Source organism: Globicephala melas, chromosome 2 (genome assembly GCF_963455315.2).
Source record: "Globicephala melas chromosome 2, mGloMel1.2, whole genome shotgun sequence".
NCBI lineage: Eukaryota > Metazoa > Chordata > Mammalia > Artiodactyla > Delphinidae > Globicephala > Globicephala melas.
The window spans coordinates 35554474-35572849 of record NC_083315.2 but is presented as its reverse complement, the minus strand read 5'-3'; the positions used below and the strand labels follow the sequence as shown (position 1 = coordinate 35572849).

Below are 18376 nucleotides of genomic sequence, written 5' to 3'. Positions count from 1 at the left end.
GGGAGGGGTGTTCACAGACCCCTGCACTGCATACAGGGACTTCATTTTAAGAAACCTTCCTTCAAATCATCCTCAGGAAACATGTGTCCAGACCCCTCCTGCTCTGCTCTCCCTTCTAAATTGGATGAACTCTGACACCCAGAACCAAATACAACATTCTAGATGCAGAGTGAAGCACACCCATCGCCTCTATTATAGCTATTTTCATACTTCGACTGAGGTCTTCAAAGTTTTAGCCAGCCTTCGAGACAACCACACCACCTGAGCGGACTCACGTGGAACTCACCATCAACTCAAAATCCCCAAGTCTTTCACATGCTCGGGAAGATGTGCCCCACTTCCCACCCCTTTACCTCGGGGAGAGCCAGGAGGCCACACCCTCTGAGTCACCCAGCATCATCCAGGCTCTCGGTCCTCCCTGCTCTGTTCATCCCCAAATCGGAGCCAGTCCTTCGCTCCCCCCTACACTCTCAAATCCTCTGTGGCCTCACTGAAGTCCTTGAAATCAGCGGGCACCAGCTGTCCAGCCAGAATATTCCCTTCACCTTCATGCCTTAACTGACCCTAGGCTGGTCCCTGAGGATAGCACTCCGCACACCACGCACAGCCAGTCTGCTCCTCTCGCCTCCTATAAAAGCAGAACACAAGGGGAGACGGGCGACTGGTGTCCTTGTGGCCCCCCCCAGCACGTGGCTCTCTCTGAGCGCTTGAAGGCGAGACCATTCCAGCCACCTGCCTCCCCTCCCCACCCTCACCAGCCTCCAGGTGTTTCCGGTCATTGATCGGGGGCTTCAGCTCCAAGCCCAGCTGCTTCCTCCAGCCACCTCCTGTCACCACCACCATCCACACGGATAGCCCCCAGCACCCTGGACTCAGCCCCTTGACCTCCGCCAGTCCAATGCCTTCTTCCCCATGCCCTTCAGTGACTTCCCTTCCTTCCCTGAATGGCCCATACCCTTCCCACAGGCTATCACTGTTCCCAACCCCATGGGAATACCCTGCCCCTCAGCCTGATGCGTCCTGCCATCCGCTTCCCATGCCCACATCCAAGCAACCGGGCAACATCACAAAATTGGGTGGACATGTTTCACTTTAAAGGCATGTTCTCGGACCTCAAACTGTCACTCTGCAATGGCCCACAAAGCCTGGGTTTCTCTGGGAGGCTTACCACCTGATCCCAATTTCACACCTTTTTCTTCTTCTCAAACTTCCCACACCCAGTCCTCCACCCTTTTTTTCAATTAATTAATTAATTTGTTTATTTATTTATTTATTTTTGGCTGCGTTGGGTCTTCGTTGCTGCGCGCGGGCTTTCTCTAGTTGTGGCGAGCAGGGGCTACTCATTGCAGTGGCTTCTCTTGTTGCAGAGCACGGGCTCTAGGCGCGCGGGCTTCAGTAGTTGTGGCGTGGGCTCTAGAGTGCAGGCTCAGTAGCTGTGGCGCACGGGCTTAGTTGTTCCATGGCAGGTGGGATCTTCCCAGACCAGGGCTCGAACCCACATCCCCTGCATTGGCAGGCGGATTCTTAGCCACTGCGCCACCAGGGAAGCCCCTCCACCCTTTCTGTGAGCTGATGACCTTGTCTCAAACATCATGGAGAAAACAGGAGGCTTGGACTGGAACTCATGCATCTTCAACCCCACCCAGACCTGCCTCTTTCAGCTCCCACTGTGGCCTCCTTCCCTCCTTTCCAGGAGAGGGTGCCTCCCTCTCCCCACTCCAAGGGACAGTTCTTCCCCTGATGCCCTGAGCCCCATGCCTGTCATCTTCTCAAGGCCTGGGCTCCTCTGTCACCTCGCTTCTCTTGGGCAGCATTCCTGCCAGCAACCGTGCATGCTGGAGTTTCCTATCTTAAATACCTTCCCCCTTTACCCACAGCCTCTCATGTTGTCTCATTCCTCTCCTCCCTAAACAGTCAACTTCTTGAACAAGTGGTCCACGCATCCCCTACGCAACCCCTGTTCCAGCCTCCCATTCAACTTCCAGCCCACCTGGTGTCCGGCCCCACCTCGTCGCTGACTGGTTTGAGGTCAGGGCCACCAGCGGCCACCATGGCACCCAGTCCCAGGCCACTTCTCAGCAGCGCTTGACACTGATGCCCAAGCCCTCCTCCTGGAGATACGGCCCCAGTTCCTCCTCCCTCCCCGGGCGTTCCTCCTCTGTCTTCCTTGCTGGCTCCTCCTCTTCTACTGGCTCCTCGACAGTGGGTGTTCCTGAGCCCTCTCCCCCTCTGCCTACCCTCCCGATCCATCGTGACCTCACGCAATCTACCTCCAGTGTGACCTCCGCTGAGCCCAAGCTGCGTACAATCCACTGCCTTCTGCCCAGCTCCACTCACAACCTCTGGCTCAACATGATGCAGTTACTTGACCTTGCCTCACCCACTCCACACCTAACCTGCTCCTCCTGTAGGCCTCCCTACACCTACTGTTTGCTTAACCCCCAAACCAAATGGGTCCTCTTTATGTTCTCCCTCTCCCTTAACCTTAGCCCATATCCAATCCCTCTGAAAGTTCTCCAAACCATCTGTGGAATCCGCCCACTTCACTCCCTCCCCTCTGCAACCTTAGGCTCAGCCAGCATCCTCTTTGAACTGGAACCCAGGAACCCGATCACTTCTTCTGGCTCAGGGCTCATCCTCTTCATTCCATTCTCCACAGAGCACCAGAAAAGTCTTCTTAAAAATTAGGAAGGGCCGTGTCGCAGGTCTATTAAAACCCTTCAGTCTTGGACTTCCCTGGCGGTAAGGTGGTTGTGATTCCGTGCTTCCAATACAGGGGGTGCAGATTCGATCCCTGATCAGGGAACTAAGATCCCACACACCATGCAGCGCGGCCAAAAATAAATTTTTAAAAAAACCTTCAGTCTTATCCAATCTCACGACATCTCAAATAAAAACCATAGTCCAGGGCTTCCCTGGTGGCGCAGTGGTTGAGAGTCCGCCTGCCGATGCAGGGGATGCGGGTTCGTGACCTGGTCCGGGAAGATCCCACATGCCGCGGGGGGGGGGGTGGGCCCGTGAGCCATGGCCGCTGAGCCTGCGCGTTGGGAGCCTGTGCTCCGCAACAGGAGAGGCCACAACAGTGAGAGGCCCGCGTACAGCAAAAACAAACAAACAAACAAAAAAACACCATAGTCCATGCCACAGCCTATGAGGTCCCGTCCACCTTCATTCCTTCCTACTTCTCTCCAACCTCAGACTGGGCACCCTCCCCTCACTGCTGCCAGCCAGCCCCACAGGTCTGATTTCAATTTCTCAAACATTCTGGGCAGCTCCTTCCCACGCTGGGTCTTTACACCTGCTCCTCCACCTAGAATGGTCTGCTCCTGTTCTTCACGTGATGTAGCAGCTTAAATGTCACCTCTTCAGAGGCAGCTCATAAACATACATTCTGAAGTCAGTCTCAGCCCTTGCTTCTCTCTCATGGCACTGAGCATGACTTGCAGTTACTTTATTTGTGGATGCTTTTAAGAGGTTTTGTTATTGTTGTTGGGGGGAGGCGAGGGCTGGGAGTGGGCAGAGACAGGCGGAATCTGTCTCCCTCACTAGAATGTAAATTCCATGGGAATAAGAGGAACCATGTCTGATTTAAATCATTAAATGTTAAAATGATACTATTTTGGATGTATTTGTTTAAAATACATTAAAATTTATTTCACCTGTTTCTTTTGCTTTTTTTAAAATGGACAATAGAACATGCAAAATTACATATGTGGCCTTCATATTTCTATTGGACTGTGCTGGTCTGGTTCGCAAGGATTGGGGGGAAGCAGATTATGATATTATGTTGATATAACATTGTATTATAGGGACTTCCCTGGCGGTCCAGTAGTTAAGACTCTGCTTCCAATGCAGGGGGCGCAGGTGCGATTCCCTGGTCAGGGAACTAAGATCCCGCATGCCACAAAACAAAACAAAACAAAACATGCCACAAACAAACAAAAAAACCCATTGTCTTATAATCAAATGTTTTATGTGATAAACAATATAGAGGGGCATGGGCCAAGTATTCAGGTACACAGAAGACGGGTAGGTCAGGCTAGGTTAGAGCAGGCTGCAAACGCCAAACTAAAGAAGATGAAGTCATGAATCATTGCTACTTAGCTGGGCGCCCTGTGAATTGACCCACAGTCTAGATATTCTTGTCTGCGTAAGACTCAGTGCTCCCATGCCCTCCCTTCCCCTTCTCATACTTAGAGAATCAGACTCATCAAAAGAAATGAGGTTTTGTTACGGTCTGGTTTTTCTTACCATCTCAGCTTTGGGCCACTCCAAGACTCAGAGTGAGGTCAAGGAGACAGCGCTGTGCAGAAGCACTCAGTCCATCTTCCATGGGACACACCCTACATCAGATGGTGGGGGAGAGCGCACAGATAAGCCATCCCCACCCTGCCTCTGCCCTCAGGTGTCGAGCTGACCCTGCGGGTCACCACATTAATGTTCATTCCCTCCAAGAGATTATCTGCTCCCCTGGAGCAAGGAAATCCACTTCTCACAGAGGTTAATAAACTTACAGATCTCATTACTCAAAGAGGTCATGCTGGCAAGAACTTTAATGCATTTTTTAGAAAAGGTCTGGAAGAATTATTAACAACAGAACAGTGACTGGCTACTCAGAGAAGCGAAAGCAAAAAGGGGACTGATGGGGATGAAGCAGGCTCTCCCCTCCTCCTACGCAGCATCCCCGACAGCTGCGGAGAGCAAAGCACCTGGAATCCAACCAGGGTGGCCGTCTCTGACTGCCCATCATCTGGGTCTGGGACTGCTTGCCTCTGCTCCTGCCCCCAGGTCGCTTGGATGTTGGCAAGTAGTCTAGCTGTGGCAACTGGCACCTTTGCAAACTCACATTCCTGAATCTCCAACCAGTCCCTCAGGTTGCTCACAAATCTGTATTTGCCCCAGCTAACTCCCTGCCCCACCCCCAACAACCAGCTGTACCAAACCATTTCCTCTGTTCCCAAACTACCGCCTGGTTCTCAGATCAATTCCTTAGCTCACACTGAGAAGGAAAAGCCAGTTGGGACTTCCCTGGTGGCACAGTGGTTAAGAATCTGCCTGCCAAGGCAGGGGACATGGGTTTGAGCCCTGGTCCGGGAAGATCCCACATGCCGCAGAGCAACTAAGCCCGTGTGCCACAGCTACTGAGCCCATGTGCCGCAACTACTGAGGCCCGCACGCTCTAGGGCCTGTGTGCAGCAACTACTGAGCCCACATGCCACCACTACTGAAGCCCGCGTGCCTAGAGCCCGTGCTCCGCAACAAGAGAAGCCACCGCAATGAGAAGCCCGTGCACTGCAACGAAGAGTAGCCCCTATTCGCCGCAACTAGAGAAAGCCCACGCGCAGCAACGAAGACCCAGCACGGCCCAAAATAAATTAAATTAAAAAAAAAAAAAAAAAGCCAGTCGACCCAGCTCCCTCATTCCCCTTTCCACCACAGCCTCAAAATGCCTCCATACCTGTACCTTGCCTGGTCTCTAAGGATGACCCTCCCAGCCGAAAGCTCTTGTTCTAGTTCCCGCCTGCCTCCAACCTCACTGCCTCTCATCTTTCTCTAATGCCTTCAACCTCCTCCTTTCCCTTCCCCCTCAGACTTGCAACATGCTCAATTATGAAATAAAAATCAGCCTTCCTTCTACCCTGACTCATCCTCAAACTCACCTTCACCTTCAGCCAGACTTCTCTATTCCCCTACCACATGCTCACTCCTTAAATCACTGCAGATGGATTTCTGCCTTCACACTTGGCGGAAGCTGCTCTTAAAATCCATCAGTGCCCTAACACTCCCACCCTCACAGTGTATTTAGCAGCATGCACCTTGGGTCCCCACCCAGCTTTCTGAGGTCTTCACTCCTGTTGAGTACACCTCCCTTTTCAGCCTCCTCTTCCCTGGCTTCCGCGACACCTCTCTCCTCCAGCCTTCCTCCAATGTCATCACCTCTAAGACTCACCCACTGGCTTCTTTTCCTTCTCTTCAACTGTCATCCTTTCCCAGAGTTCCATCTTCACCTTCTTGCCCCACTCTCTCCTTGGCTGATCACATCCATCTCAGAGGTGATGGCTCTCAAATCTGTACCTCTGATTCTATCCTAATTGCTGTACCTCTGATTCTATCCTAATTGCTAAGTGCATTGCTAAGTGCTAGGGCTGAATTTCTACTGACAGAGGCCACTCCATATGACACACCACAAGTGGAAATTTACCATAATCACCCCAGACTAAACCCTCATCAATTCCCTCCCCAAAACTGCACCTCCTCTTGTGTTCCCAACCTTGGTTAATGGCACCACCATCTACTCAGCCATACCGTCTAGAAATATCCGAACTGCTGGCAGCTCTGCCTCTCCCTTTCTCTCATTCCAACAATCAAGAGCCGTGTGTCCACCTCCCACCTGACTCTCAGGGCGTCTCTGGCCTCCAGAAAGTGCATCTCAAGAACATGGATTCTGCTTCTCAAACAGGCTTGAACTTGGTTTCCAACTCTGCCACTTCCTGGCTAGGAGCTTGAACAGATTACTGATTTCTCAAGTCCAGTGTCTCCAACTATGAAAGTGAGGGTTGTTGTGAGAATTAAATGAGATATTATATAGACACACTCTGCATGGTAACTCCAACCCACTAAGTTCTCATTAAATAATAGTTTAATTTGTGTCCTAACTTAGCGACTCTATAGGAAAGACGTTCAAGCTTTCTACCTCTCACCTCCAGCAAGGTGTCTTACATATATTTTTCTATTTTATTGTATTATGTTCATTCCTAGAAGCCGTCTCAGATCTGGAACAGAACAGGGCAAGGTTTACGTTACATAAGTCTGTGCCATATCTTCTTTCTGCTCTCAACATTTCTTGCCTGACTGTGGCTAGTTCCTATGCGGTCTCTTTCCTCTAATCTCTTAACTTTCTATGCAACCCTTCATTACCATCTCTGGAATAATTTTCCTAATGCAAGTAACATTCTTCTCTTCAGAACTGAAAGTGTTCCCTCATTATGTATAGACTGAAGTCCAATTCCATGGGATACAGCATGCTTCTGCCTCCTACCCCAAGTCACCTCTTCTGCTCTGAGCCCACTGCCTGCCACTGCCCTGGGGGTCAGGCCTCATTCTCTGGTACCAAGACTAACTGCTCCCCCCACCTCCAGCCTCACCCATGACTGGCTCCCTGCCACCCACAGGATGAAGTCCCAACCACTTGGCACAAAGGCCTTTCCTTCATGTCTATACCTTCCTGACCCCTTCTCCACACTCACCATGTACTTCACATTCTTTCTCACCTCCCTGCCCACCACTAACAGCTAACGCACATCACAATGTGTATTTCATTTAATCCTCACAACCACACTATGACGTTGGTACTATTATCATTCCCATTTCACAGATGAGGAAACTGAAGGTCAAAGAAGGTCAGTATCTTGCTCCAAGTCACACAGCCAGCGAATGGCCAAGCCAGGCCTGAGTACAAGGTTTCTGTTCTTGACCTCCATACTCCACTGCCTCCTATGGGAAGCTCTCTCCATCTAAATGCTTCGCCTTGTCCTGCCTTTCTGTCTGCCTGGGAAACTCCTACTCGTCCTTCAAGACTCAGTTCCAAGGTCATCTCCTTCAAGAAGCCTTCTCTAACTTCTTGCAGAGTTAAGCATTTCATCCTTGTTCATATTTCAATACAAGGGCTAATCTCACTGCCCTAATTAGCTGCCCACCATCCATCTGCCTCAGGAGGGCAGGGACCCTGTTCTAACAACCTCTGTCCTCCTAGAGCCTGGCCCAGAGAAGGTGCTCAAGAGCTAGGGGATGGCCATTGGTCAAAGAGTCAAGAAAGCTACAGAATGGGCTTCCCTGGTGGCTCAGTGGTTAAGAATCTGCCTGCAAATGCAGGGGACACAGGTTCGAGCCCTGGTCGGGAAGATCCCACACGCCGCAGAGCAACTAAGCCTGTGTGCCACAACTACTGAGCCTGTGCTCTAGAGCCCGCAAGCCACAACTACTGAAGCCCGTGTGCCTAGAGCCCGTGCTCGGCAACAAGAGAAGCCACTGCAATGAGAAGCTCATGCACTGCAACGAAGAGTAGCCCCCACTCGCTGCAACTATAGAAAGCCCACTCACAGCTACAAAGACCCAATGCAGCCAAAAATAAAATTAATTAATTAAAAAAAAATTTTTAATTATAAAAAAGAAAGCTACAGGAGCTGATGAACAGATGAAGGGTGATGACAAAGGAGTTCGGATCCATATAAGTGGGTGGGAATCAGAGATATGAGCCTCTGAAACCAACTACTGTCTAGTCCACATGGCCCCTGGTCCCATATCCCTCCCACGTTAGTCCACTAGGTAATGTTTGGTTGATGTCCACCTCCCCACTAGACTGCAAGCATCATGGGACCATGAATGGTCATCATTGTGTTTGTTCCCAACACCTACAACAGTGCCTGACACAAGGTAGATGGCCACGATTCCTTGAAAGAATAAGAGAATGAATATACAATGAAGGGTTCCCTAACCAGCAACACAAATCCCTAGTCTGATGCCCACAACGGGGAGAGCTCCTTGGGTTTTTTGTCCACACTTGCACCTCCCCATGAAAGCAACTGGTTGGTAGACTGGCTTTCTTGTTGGGATGGGTGGGTCAGCTTCCTAACCTTCCGTGTCCACGGACTGGTAACATTCCTCCACCCGCACGACTGGAGAGGCTTTAGTGATACGAACGAGAGCTTCAGAAGGCAAACCGCATATTCTCCGGGTCACCCAGTGACAGGGAACCAACCTTGGCAGTACTCAGGACTGGCCAGCAGCTGAGGACTCAGGGGAGCGCCCAAGAGGATTAAAGATGAAGAATGGACCATTCCCAACCATGTACTCCATAAGGTACCTCAGGAGTACCTTGAGGAGTACACCTGCCAACCTCCTACCCAAAACGGAAATGACCATGATGATCACGGTGAATTTGGCCACCACTGATGAAATATTTATGTGTGAGACGTTGTGCTAAGCGCTTTACACACGTTTTTCTCATTAATCGTCTCAGTCCTTTAACAGCTGAAGACAGTGAAGCTTAGAGAGATAAAATGACTTGTCCAAGCTCACACAGCCAACCAGGGGGGCTGGGGTCTGTACTGAGCCCCCCTGAGTCCCCCTGACAGGTGGCCTTCCATGACAATGGACTCATCTTGCTGAGACAGCCAGTTTTTTTGTTTTCTTGTTTTTTTGCGGTACGCGGGCCTCTCACTGCCGTGGCCTCTCCCGTTGTGCAGCACAGGCTCCGGACGCGCAGGCTCAGCGGCCGTGGCTCACGGGCCCAGCCGCTCTGCGGCATGTGGGATCCTCCCGGACCGGGGCACGAACCCGTGTCCCCTGCAGTGGCAGGCGGACTCTCAACCACTGCGCCACCAGGGAAGCCCGAGACAGCCAGTTTCATCTTCGGTCCGCTCGGAGGGGTTAGAGAGCTCATCCTCAGGCCCATGACCTGAAATCAGCCTTGACGCTGCCTCCACCAAGACCTCCTTTTCCTGCCCTTTGGAGCCTCCCGAAACAGGCTCCATTCCTCTTCCCCAGGAGGACCTTTTCTCCATCACCCCACGCCCCCCCAGGACAAACAACTCTCCTGTTCTCCATTTATCTCAACAACCCCAGTTAAAAGCTTTCCCAATTAAAAATCCCAAAAGGGATCCAATGCCTGGGCAGCAGGGTCTACAATATTCCTCATTAATTGGATCCCTGTGGACAACCCCTACCCCAAAACCCACAGACAAGATTTCCCCCAGAGCACAAAGGGAGGAAGGAGGACAAAGGGCTGGCTGGGCAGGTCTGCCCCTCACTGGTGATCTGGACCAAGATCTCCCCAGGACAAGGCAACAAAAAAGGGACCGTCAGAGCCCCCCTGGTAGCTGGGTCTCAGCCTCAACTCGGCTGGGAGGCACCTGGGTACCAAAGGGTCTCTTACTGCACAGCTCTCAAGCTAACTGCTTTGGCTGGTGGCGATGCCTTATCCTAAGCTTTTCTGCATGGCATGAGGGGGCGCCACGGTCCCCAATTCCTCAGAAGAAAAAGAAGAAGAAGAAGACAATCAACCAGGCTTGTGAATAAAACTGTTTAAAAAGAAAAAAAAATCTCTAGTCGTTGACAAATGTCTAAATGTGTTCCCCACACGTGTATTTTTATTCTAACAAGCTCATTTGAAATATAATTTAAATAAATTCTACCAGAATGATACCATATGACTAACAGCACCCGGCGGCAGAACTTCTGGAGGCTTCATCGTACATTCAGCAGAGGTTTCCAACCTGACACTGTTCCCACACAACGCACACCCGCTATAGGACACCGGCTCCTGCTGCCAGCGCGTGCCTCCAAGCCTATAAATACGACTTGGGGGCAGCCTGCGTGAGCAATACCTGGAAGTGCAGACACAGAACACACGGGGCTTGGGGACCAGCGTCTCCAAACACATGCCAATTTAGAAAGAAGCTCTTTGCCTCAATTCCTCTCGAGGCTGCTTTTTGCTTAATGTATCTTCATGCTAGAAAAAAACCAAAGTCTAACCCTCAAGACCCACAAGGTCAGGACCTGTTACACCTGAGAGTTCGAATACTCTGAAAAATGCTTTTTCTCCAAAATTCGGATTTCTCCAAATCTGTTTGGGGGCTGCTGTTCACTTTCGTCTGACCCAGGTGAAGGAAGTTTTTCTTTTCAAAGGGAAAAGGAGCTCCCAGCCCCACTCCATATGCCAAAAGGAAGTCTTTCTCCAAAGGTTTTAGACGCCAATGCTGGCTGAGTAACATGTCACAGGATTTACCCAGGTGTTTTTCTTTAATTGCCTGACAACTGAAGCAGGGACTGTACCCGTCCCTCCTGTATGTGTGTCCCTGCCAATCCCCTCGCCAAGGGAAGCCTCTCTGCAGGAGGGGCCTGATGCCCACCAGACAAAGGGCTTTGCAGCAGAAGGGGTGCTCAGGGGTGGGCACGGGTGCTTTCTGCTTGTAGAGCGCCTTCTCCTCCAGGTCTTAAAGCAGAATTACTCTGCCCTGATACTTCCAAACAAGCAGAAACAGTTTGAGCAGCTGGGTCCTGGTCCACCAACACCCTTAGCAACAACGACGAATCCTTGGTGTTCTTACCAAGATTCACTAAGGAGCAGTGACTCACTCAAAATTACACAGTCACTGCAAATTACCCAACGTTAATTGTGATCCTGGTTTCCTCTACCATTTCTTTCCTTCAGCAATTCATTTAAAGCAAACAACTGCTTTAAAAGATTATCAAAATGTCGTTTTTATTTTTTAAATTATACCCTGCCTTGTTCTAGAAAGGACTTAAGCAGGTTTGCAAGGATGTATAAAATTCAGCAAAATGACAAATCAGAAGTAGTTTTGGATTTAAATGATGATGTATATTTATAGTGATTGGTGTGGAAAGATGTCCATTCAAGGTATTTTAAGTTGAAAAATTTATGTTACAAAACAGATGTATGATATGATTCCATTTGGATAAAAATATACTTGTTTTATGTAGACATAGATCTAGACACGGAGACATATATATTCCAATACATGGAAAAGTCTGCAAAGACAGACATACGATTGCTGATGGAGGTTATCCCTGCAATGTGGGATGACAAGTAATTTTCACTTCCTCCTTTATGCTGTTATTTTTTAGTAGGAACATGTAACATTTTTATAATTAGAAAAAAGCAAAGCTATTTACATTTTGTTTAAAAAAAAAGCGGTAGATGAAAAAGGGTGAAGGTAAAACAAGGGCAGGGCCATACAACTGAATGAGGAATAAAGGTAAAGGATGAGGTCTGATAAATTTGCTAAGGGGGACCGCACATCTGTCTCTTAAGTTCCCCAGAAGCCATTACAGAAAAGAAACCTAGTAATTTACACAAATCATTGAGTCCAGCGGACATAAACAAACCACCTGCTCTGCTCTGGGTCCTCCTTCAGGGGACTGTGCACAGGCAGCAAACGTGCCCTCAATTCCATTCTAAAACCTTCAAGGCCAGTTGTTTCAGGACTGTTTCCAACAAGAATGATGGCATCTTCCCAAAGTGAGAGTCAACCCAAAGTGAGTTTTCATTTATTCCTATTCACTCATTCGTTCAGTACATATTTACTTAGTGTCTACCCCATGCCAAGTACTGTGTATTTTTCCATCTCTGACACTCAGGGTGACGCTAAGGGCTTCTAAATAATGAGGGTGATCCTACGTGCTAATGGTCTCCCTAAGCATCTCCCCATAGTGTACTGGGGCATCTTTCCTAAGTTCCCCAGATAGTTCCTCTGACACCCTATGGATTACAATAGTTTGTTGAAACTCACACATAAAGCTGGTACTTGTATATGTGGTTTATCTCCTCTTCCTCAAAACTCCACAAGGGCAGGAACTAACTAGTAGGTTTGCTCATCCCGGATCACCAGTAGACTCTCCAACTGCCTTACAGACGAAGAGACTGAGTGAACCTCAGAAAGCTTAAAAAACCCACAACAGGGGACTTCCCTGGTGGTCCAGGGGTTAGGACTCTGCATTCCACTGTCGTGGGCCTGGTCGGGGAACTAAGATCCCAAAGCCGCACCGCACAGCCAAAATAAATTAAAAAACAAAACACCCCACAACAGGACCAAGAGAAGACAAGTTTCCTCAATATATCTGAGAGACTGTTATCTATTTTAGTCAACACAAACCCCAAAGAAAAGTCTGTAATTTGTAGGAACTATGTAATTAGGTGTGATTCAGAGGGAGTGGAAAATGAAAGGAGAAGGAATGGTCATCAGAAGAAAGCTAATCGGTATAGATTACCAAAAGAAGGCCCACGGTGTTAGATAACCAAGATGGTTACATCGCAACGTAATCTTGGCTGAACAAAACAAATGAGTGTAAACTGAAGCCAAACAGAAATACAGTAGATCTTGTTTGTAAACACTGACAAAATCATCCACAAGCCACGACAGCAGACAAGCTGGCTTTTCTGTTAGCCTTCTGCAGGCGGGTAAAAAGGTAATTTACAACCCCAGTGATCGGGTGAGAGCCGACAGCCTGAAAATGAACCCAAGTCACAATAAAAGCTAAATGGCTTGCTCTAGCATTAAAAGAAAACTGCATCCAAATGTGATTTCTTTCTCTCTTGGCCCTTGCAACTCTCAATTTAGTGTGCTATATAAAAGGTAATCCACAGCTTCCAGGCCGTAATCCAAGCAAGGCTGCCCACCACATTCAAGCATTAACTCAATCAAAAAATTTATTGGGGACCCATTAGGTGCTAGACACTGTGCTAGCTGCTGGGATTCACTGGTGAAAAACAGAAGACTCTGTCCTCTAGGGATGCTACTGGGGAAGGCAGATGATAGACAAGGAGGTAGAACTCAAACGACAGCAGGTGTGCTGTGGTGAGCAATTGTGGGAACAAAGTGTGGCTACTGTCAGCATTTAACAGGGGTGGTCAGGAAAGTTCCCTGAGCAGGAGATCCTGATGTCAAAATGCCAAGGATAAGAAGGAGGAAGGTATTTGCAGAGTCAGGGCAAGAACATTCCAGGAAGAGGGAAGAGCAAGTTTAAAGACCTCCCAGGCAGGGCAAGAAAAGAAAGGAGGCCAGTGTTAGCAGAAGGCAGTGAGGGATGCCCAGAGTGACTGGGATGGTGGGGCACAAGCCAGCTGCCTGTCGGCTGGAGGGTGCTTAAGGAAAAGAGTGATGTGACCTGATTGAAAAGCCGATCACTCGGGCTCCCATGTGGAGAATGGACTGGAGACACCCCAGAGTGGAAGCTGGGGGGACTGTTAGGAAGTTAGTCCAGGAAGGAGGCTACAGTGGCCAGGACTAGAGTAGGAGCTATGATTCTAGGGAGAGGAGAATGCACCCCAGATAATATCCCAGAAGTAGAACCCCTGGGACCCACTGACAGCCTGGATGTCAGGGGTAAGGGAGAGAAGAATCAAGGACGACTCTTGTAAATGGGTGGACGGTGGGGCCATGGACTGGGATGGGGAAGAAAGAGGGAAGGAGAGATCTGGAAGGAATATCAAGAGCTCCATGCATGGACAAGAGCAGGAAGCCCTGAGAAAGGGCTGTGTTAGAAATACAAACATGGGAGTCACCAGCATATAGAGAGTATTTAAAGCCATGGGGGGACTTCTCTGGTGGCACAGTGGTTAAGAATCCACCTGCCAATGCAGGGGACACTGGTTCGATCCCTGGTCTGGGAAAAGCTCACATGCTGCAGAGCAACTAAGCCCGTGCACCACAAATACTGAGCCTGCACTCTAGAGCCTGCGAGCCACAACTACTGAGCCCGCGTGCCACAACTACTGAAGCCCGAGCGCCTAGAGCCCATGCTCTGCAACACGAGAAGCTACCGCAATGAGAAGCCAGCGCACTGCAACGAAGAGTAGCCCCTGCTCGCCACAACTAGAGAAAGCCTGCACGCAGCAACGAAGACCCAACACAGCCAAAAATAAATAAATAAATAAATTTATAAAAAATTTTAAAAAGGGGCTTCCCTGGTGGCACAGTGGTTGAGAGTCCACCTGCCAATGCAGGGGACACGGGTTCGCGCCCCGGTCCGGGAAGATCCCACATGCCGCGGAGCGGCTGGGCCCGTGAGCCATGGCCGCTGAGCCTGCGCGTCCGGAGCCTGTGCTCCGCAACGGGAGAGGCCACAACAGTGAGAGGCCTGCGTACCGCAAAATAAATAAAAATTTTAAAACTTAAAAAATTTTAAAAAGCCATGGTGGGGTGGGGTTGGGATGGGATAACATTACCTAGGAAGAGAGTGTTGACAGCAAGAAGGAACCAGGACAAGTTCCTAAACAACCCACCCCATCACACTGAGGTCAGAAAGAGGAGCAACCAGCAGCAAGACTGAAGAGGAGCCGTCAGGAAGGGAAGGGGAAACCCAGGAGAGCGTGGTGGGAAGGAGGAGGGAGTGGCCATGGCGGAGGAAGGCTGCTGAGAAGGGCAGGAAGACAAGGACAAGGTCATCAGTGACCCAACAGTTCTGGGGAAGAGGTGGGGACAGAAGCCAGACTGTAGACTGTGAAGGGCTAACAAATGGTAGGTGAAGGAAATGAATGGAGACAGTGGGTTTGGATATCTCTTTTGAGATGTTTTCAGGTGAAGGGGAGCAAAGAGGTGGAACAGAAGAAGGACAGGGATGTAAAACGAGAGATGCTAAAGCTGTGCTGTCCGATATGGCGGCCACTAGCCGCTTGTGGCTATTTAAACTTGAATTAAAAATTCAGGTCCTCGGTCGCACTAGCCACATTTCAAGTGCCCCAGAGCCACATGTGGCTGGTGGCAGCGGTACTGGACCATGCAGATACAGAATGTTTCCATCAGTGTGGAAAGTTCTACTGGACAGCACTGAACTAAAACATGTTTGTGCACTGATGGGAAAGACCCTGGAGAGAGAGGAAGGTGAGAGAACAAGAAATGTTCCCTGACAAGGTGAAAGGGGATGGGATGAATGGTCCGCCAGGAGGGGTGAGCCTCTGGTAGGACAACAGGTGGGAAGGAAAACACAGGAGCAGCTGCACACGGGACTGTAGGCGTGGCAGGAAGATGAGGCTTTTCCTTGGACTGTGGCTCTATTTTGTCAATGAAAAGGGACGCAAGGTGTGCATGGGGAGGAGACAGAGGTCTGAGAAGGGGAGAAGGTATGAAGCAGCTTCCTTGGGAAGTGAGAACACAAACTTACTGGGGAAACCACACACTTAATGCAAAATACTTCTCAGAAGAGAAGCGGGAAATAGCAGTGAACATCTGAATGAGGAAAAGCATCTTAAGTGGGGAAGAGATAAACTCAGGGTGTTTTTGTTTTTTTCCCTTAAATCTTGGTCATGTCTAGACAGTAGAGCCATGACAAAGCTGTAGGATCACAGCAAGACTTTCTACTGGCTGCCCTTTCTTGGTTCATCCCCCTCCATCCTACTCAACTCTCGGAAAGGATGACATTGGTTCTATTTTCGGTTAAAATGGCTCCCTCCACCCTCCTCTGTCTGTACTGCTTACCCAGCCCTTAGCTCCATCTCAACTTACAGCCATGGTTTGTACGTTCAAATAAATTATAGAAGAGGTGGATATATTAAAATGGCAGAAGTAGGTAGGAGTTACAAACCAACCGTTACCTACAAGAAGTGAGTAATAGATATTTATCAGATGATGTTAAAATTACATGAAAGGCATATTCAATGTTTAAACAAAATCTCCAAGCTACTCCTCCCTGCTTCTCTACAAACAAAAATTATTTTCTGACATTTTCTTTAAGCTTTTATGAGTAAACGTTTTCATTTCCACAGAACTATTTGTTCTCAACCACAGAACTTAAATATTTGTTTTTGATCATGCAAGTGTGTTGGGTTGGTTTTGTGTTGGCTGGGGGGAGGGGGGAGAGAGAGTGTTAAAATTACCCAGATCCCTTTTATCTTCCATCTTGAGACCTACATCTGCGAACTCCTTCTTCCCATACTTTTTTTTTTTTTAAAGTATGAAATCTGAGAGCCTCAAAGCTTCCCACTGCACAAAGAGCAGCCCTTTCATCGCTGACCAAGAGGTCACTGGCAATGTTACAGAAAAACTGCTTCCCAGCCAGGCTGCCTCTGGTAGAATCACTCACACCTTCTGCATGTGTGAAGTCTGGATCCGCACCAATGTCTTAAGCAAATCTCCTGGCCCCTCTCTGTCCCCCCTGACCTGCCCATGTTGGTCTGGAGTTCTCACACTTCCCTTCTCAAAATTCCTCTTGACCTCCCTCTGTTTCCTCCAAACACTTTACAGACCACACAGATAAAATTCACTCGGTAGAATTACTCCAGAAACTTACCTGGAGTAAAGTAAGGAGTAAGGTGCAACAAAGCCACTGACCCATGAGAGCTGGGTCAGGCCACCAGGACAATCCTTCCCCTTTCCACTCCTCACCAATCCCATACAGGAGAGCAAGCTCTCTAGACTCACCCAGCAGAAATCTTTGGGTCTTGAGAAGCTGTTTGAAGGCCGCTAAACTTAGCAGCAGGGGACACAGAGACTCAGGAACTCTGGCTCACTTACCCACCCCCCACTCCCAAGCCCACAGTCAGGCTGTGGCTTCCCCTCTGCCGATGCGCTCAGCGTCCTTCTACAAACACTCATCAGCTGCCTGCCCAACCTGGGAGAAATCACCCCACCACTTCAGGCCTCAGTTTCCTTATCTGTACAATGGGAATAGCAACCGTTCCCTGAGTGTGCACAGCACATCATCAATATGGGCTCACATCGGGTAAGCAGATGTAAGGAGTTAATTTTGTGATTAGCACAGCGGCTGCCTGACTCACAGCGCCTACTGCTCAGAGAGACGCCAAGGAGAAATCAATTCTGCTTTTTAAATTACTTTATATACTCAGAAGCATTAGTCACTTCGACAGAGTACTTCAACTTCTCTCCTGAGCATCAACTCAGTTGTTTCAAAGACTGAAGCCTTATCTACACATCCTCAGTCATCTCAAAGCAGACTCAAAGTCCACTATTACTACACTGGGGATTATTATTATTTGGTGTGTTCCCTTTCCAGGAAAACTTCGATTTTCATTTTGTCTGTAATAAACCCAATCGTGCAGAAAGACTAACTGCTTCTTAGACTCCAAAACACAGGCCCTGGAGTTGATCGCGCCCGGAGCGAGGGGACCACGGAATGGCCGAAGCACGGAGGCCGGCCAGGGTGCCTGTCCCCGCCCGGTGCCCCCGCGCCCGTGCCCGGGCTGCCTGGGAGGGGAAAGGCCACGGACGCGGAGCTGAAAGTCCGCGCCCAGGCCGGGGTGCCCCTGACCGGTGTCCGCGCGCCGGGCCGGAGGGCGCGGAGTCAGGCGGCCTCAGGCTCTCAGGAGCCGACTGCTCGCTGGCTCCAGGGTCCCGGCGCGGGGTGTAGGGGCGCGCTCGCTCTCGGGGCTCCGAGCCCGGGAGACGCGAGCCGCGGCCCCGCAGCCCCTCTGGGGTTGCGCGCGGGGCGCGCGCGGCGCGGTCTCACTCACCCCATCTCCGGCGCTGCTCCGGCTGCCGCTCCGACGGGGCCTCTCGTGTTCGCTCTCCGCCCGCTCTGCAGCCGCTCCCCGCGCGGCACATGCGGCAGCCCGTGCGCGCCCGGCTCAGCCCCGGCGCCGCTCCATTCCGCGGGGCTGCGCGCCTGCCGCCGCCGCCGCCGCTGCCGCCGCCGACACCAGGCGCGGGCGGGCGGGCGGGCGGGGTCTTGGTCGCCGGGGGCTGGGCTGCTGCGCTCGGGCGGTATCCGCCCCGCCCCGCTCCCGCCGCCCGGCTCCTTACGTAACCTCTTGGCCCCCGGGGCCGGCGCCCAGCCGAGGGGCTGGGAGCGCGGCCGTGTGTGCGGCGTCCTCCTGGCGCCGCCCCGCGGTCTCCACCCCCCT

At 50.4% G+C, this 18376-nt stretch overlaps 1 protein-coding gene across 3 annotated transcripts in view; it reads right to left on the bottom strand.

Moving 5' to 3' along the window:
* Positions 1–18121, bottom strand: part of HOMER2 (homer scaffold protein 2) — a 93321-nt gene extending 75200 nt beyond the window's left edge. For all 3 annotated transcript variants that reach the window (XM_060293788.1, XM_060293787.1, XM_030878511.2), the window contains exon 1: positions 17987–18121. In XM_060293788.1, the coding sequence (XP_060149771.1) occupies positions 17987–17991 (5 nt within the window). In that variant the 5' untranslated portion in view covers positions 17992–18121. The remainder of the gene's footprint in view (positions 1–17986) is intronic.
* Between the last annotated feature and the right edge of the window lie 255 nt (positions 18122–18376).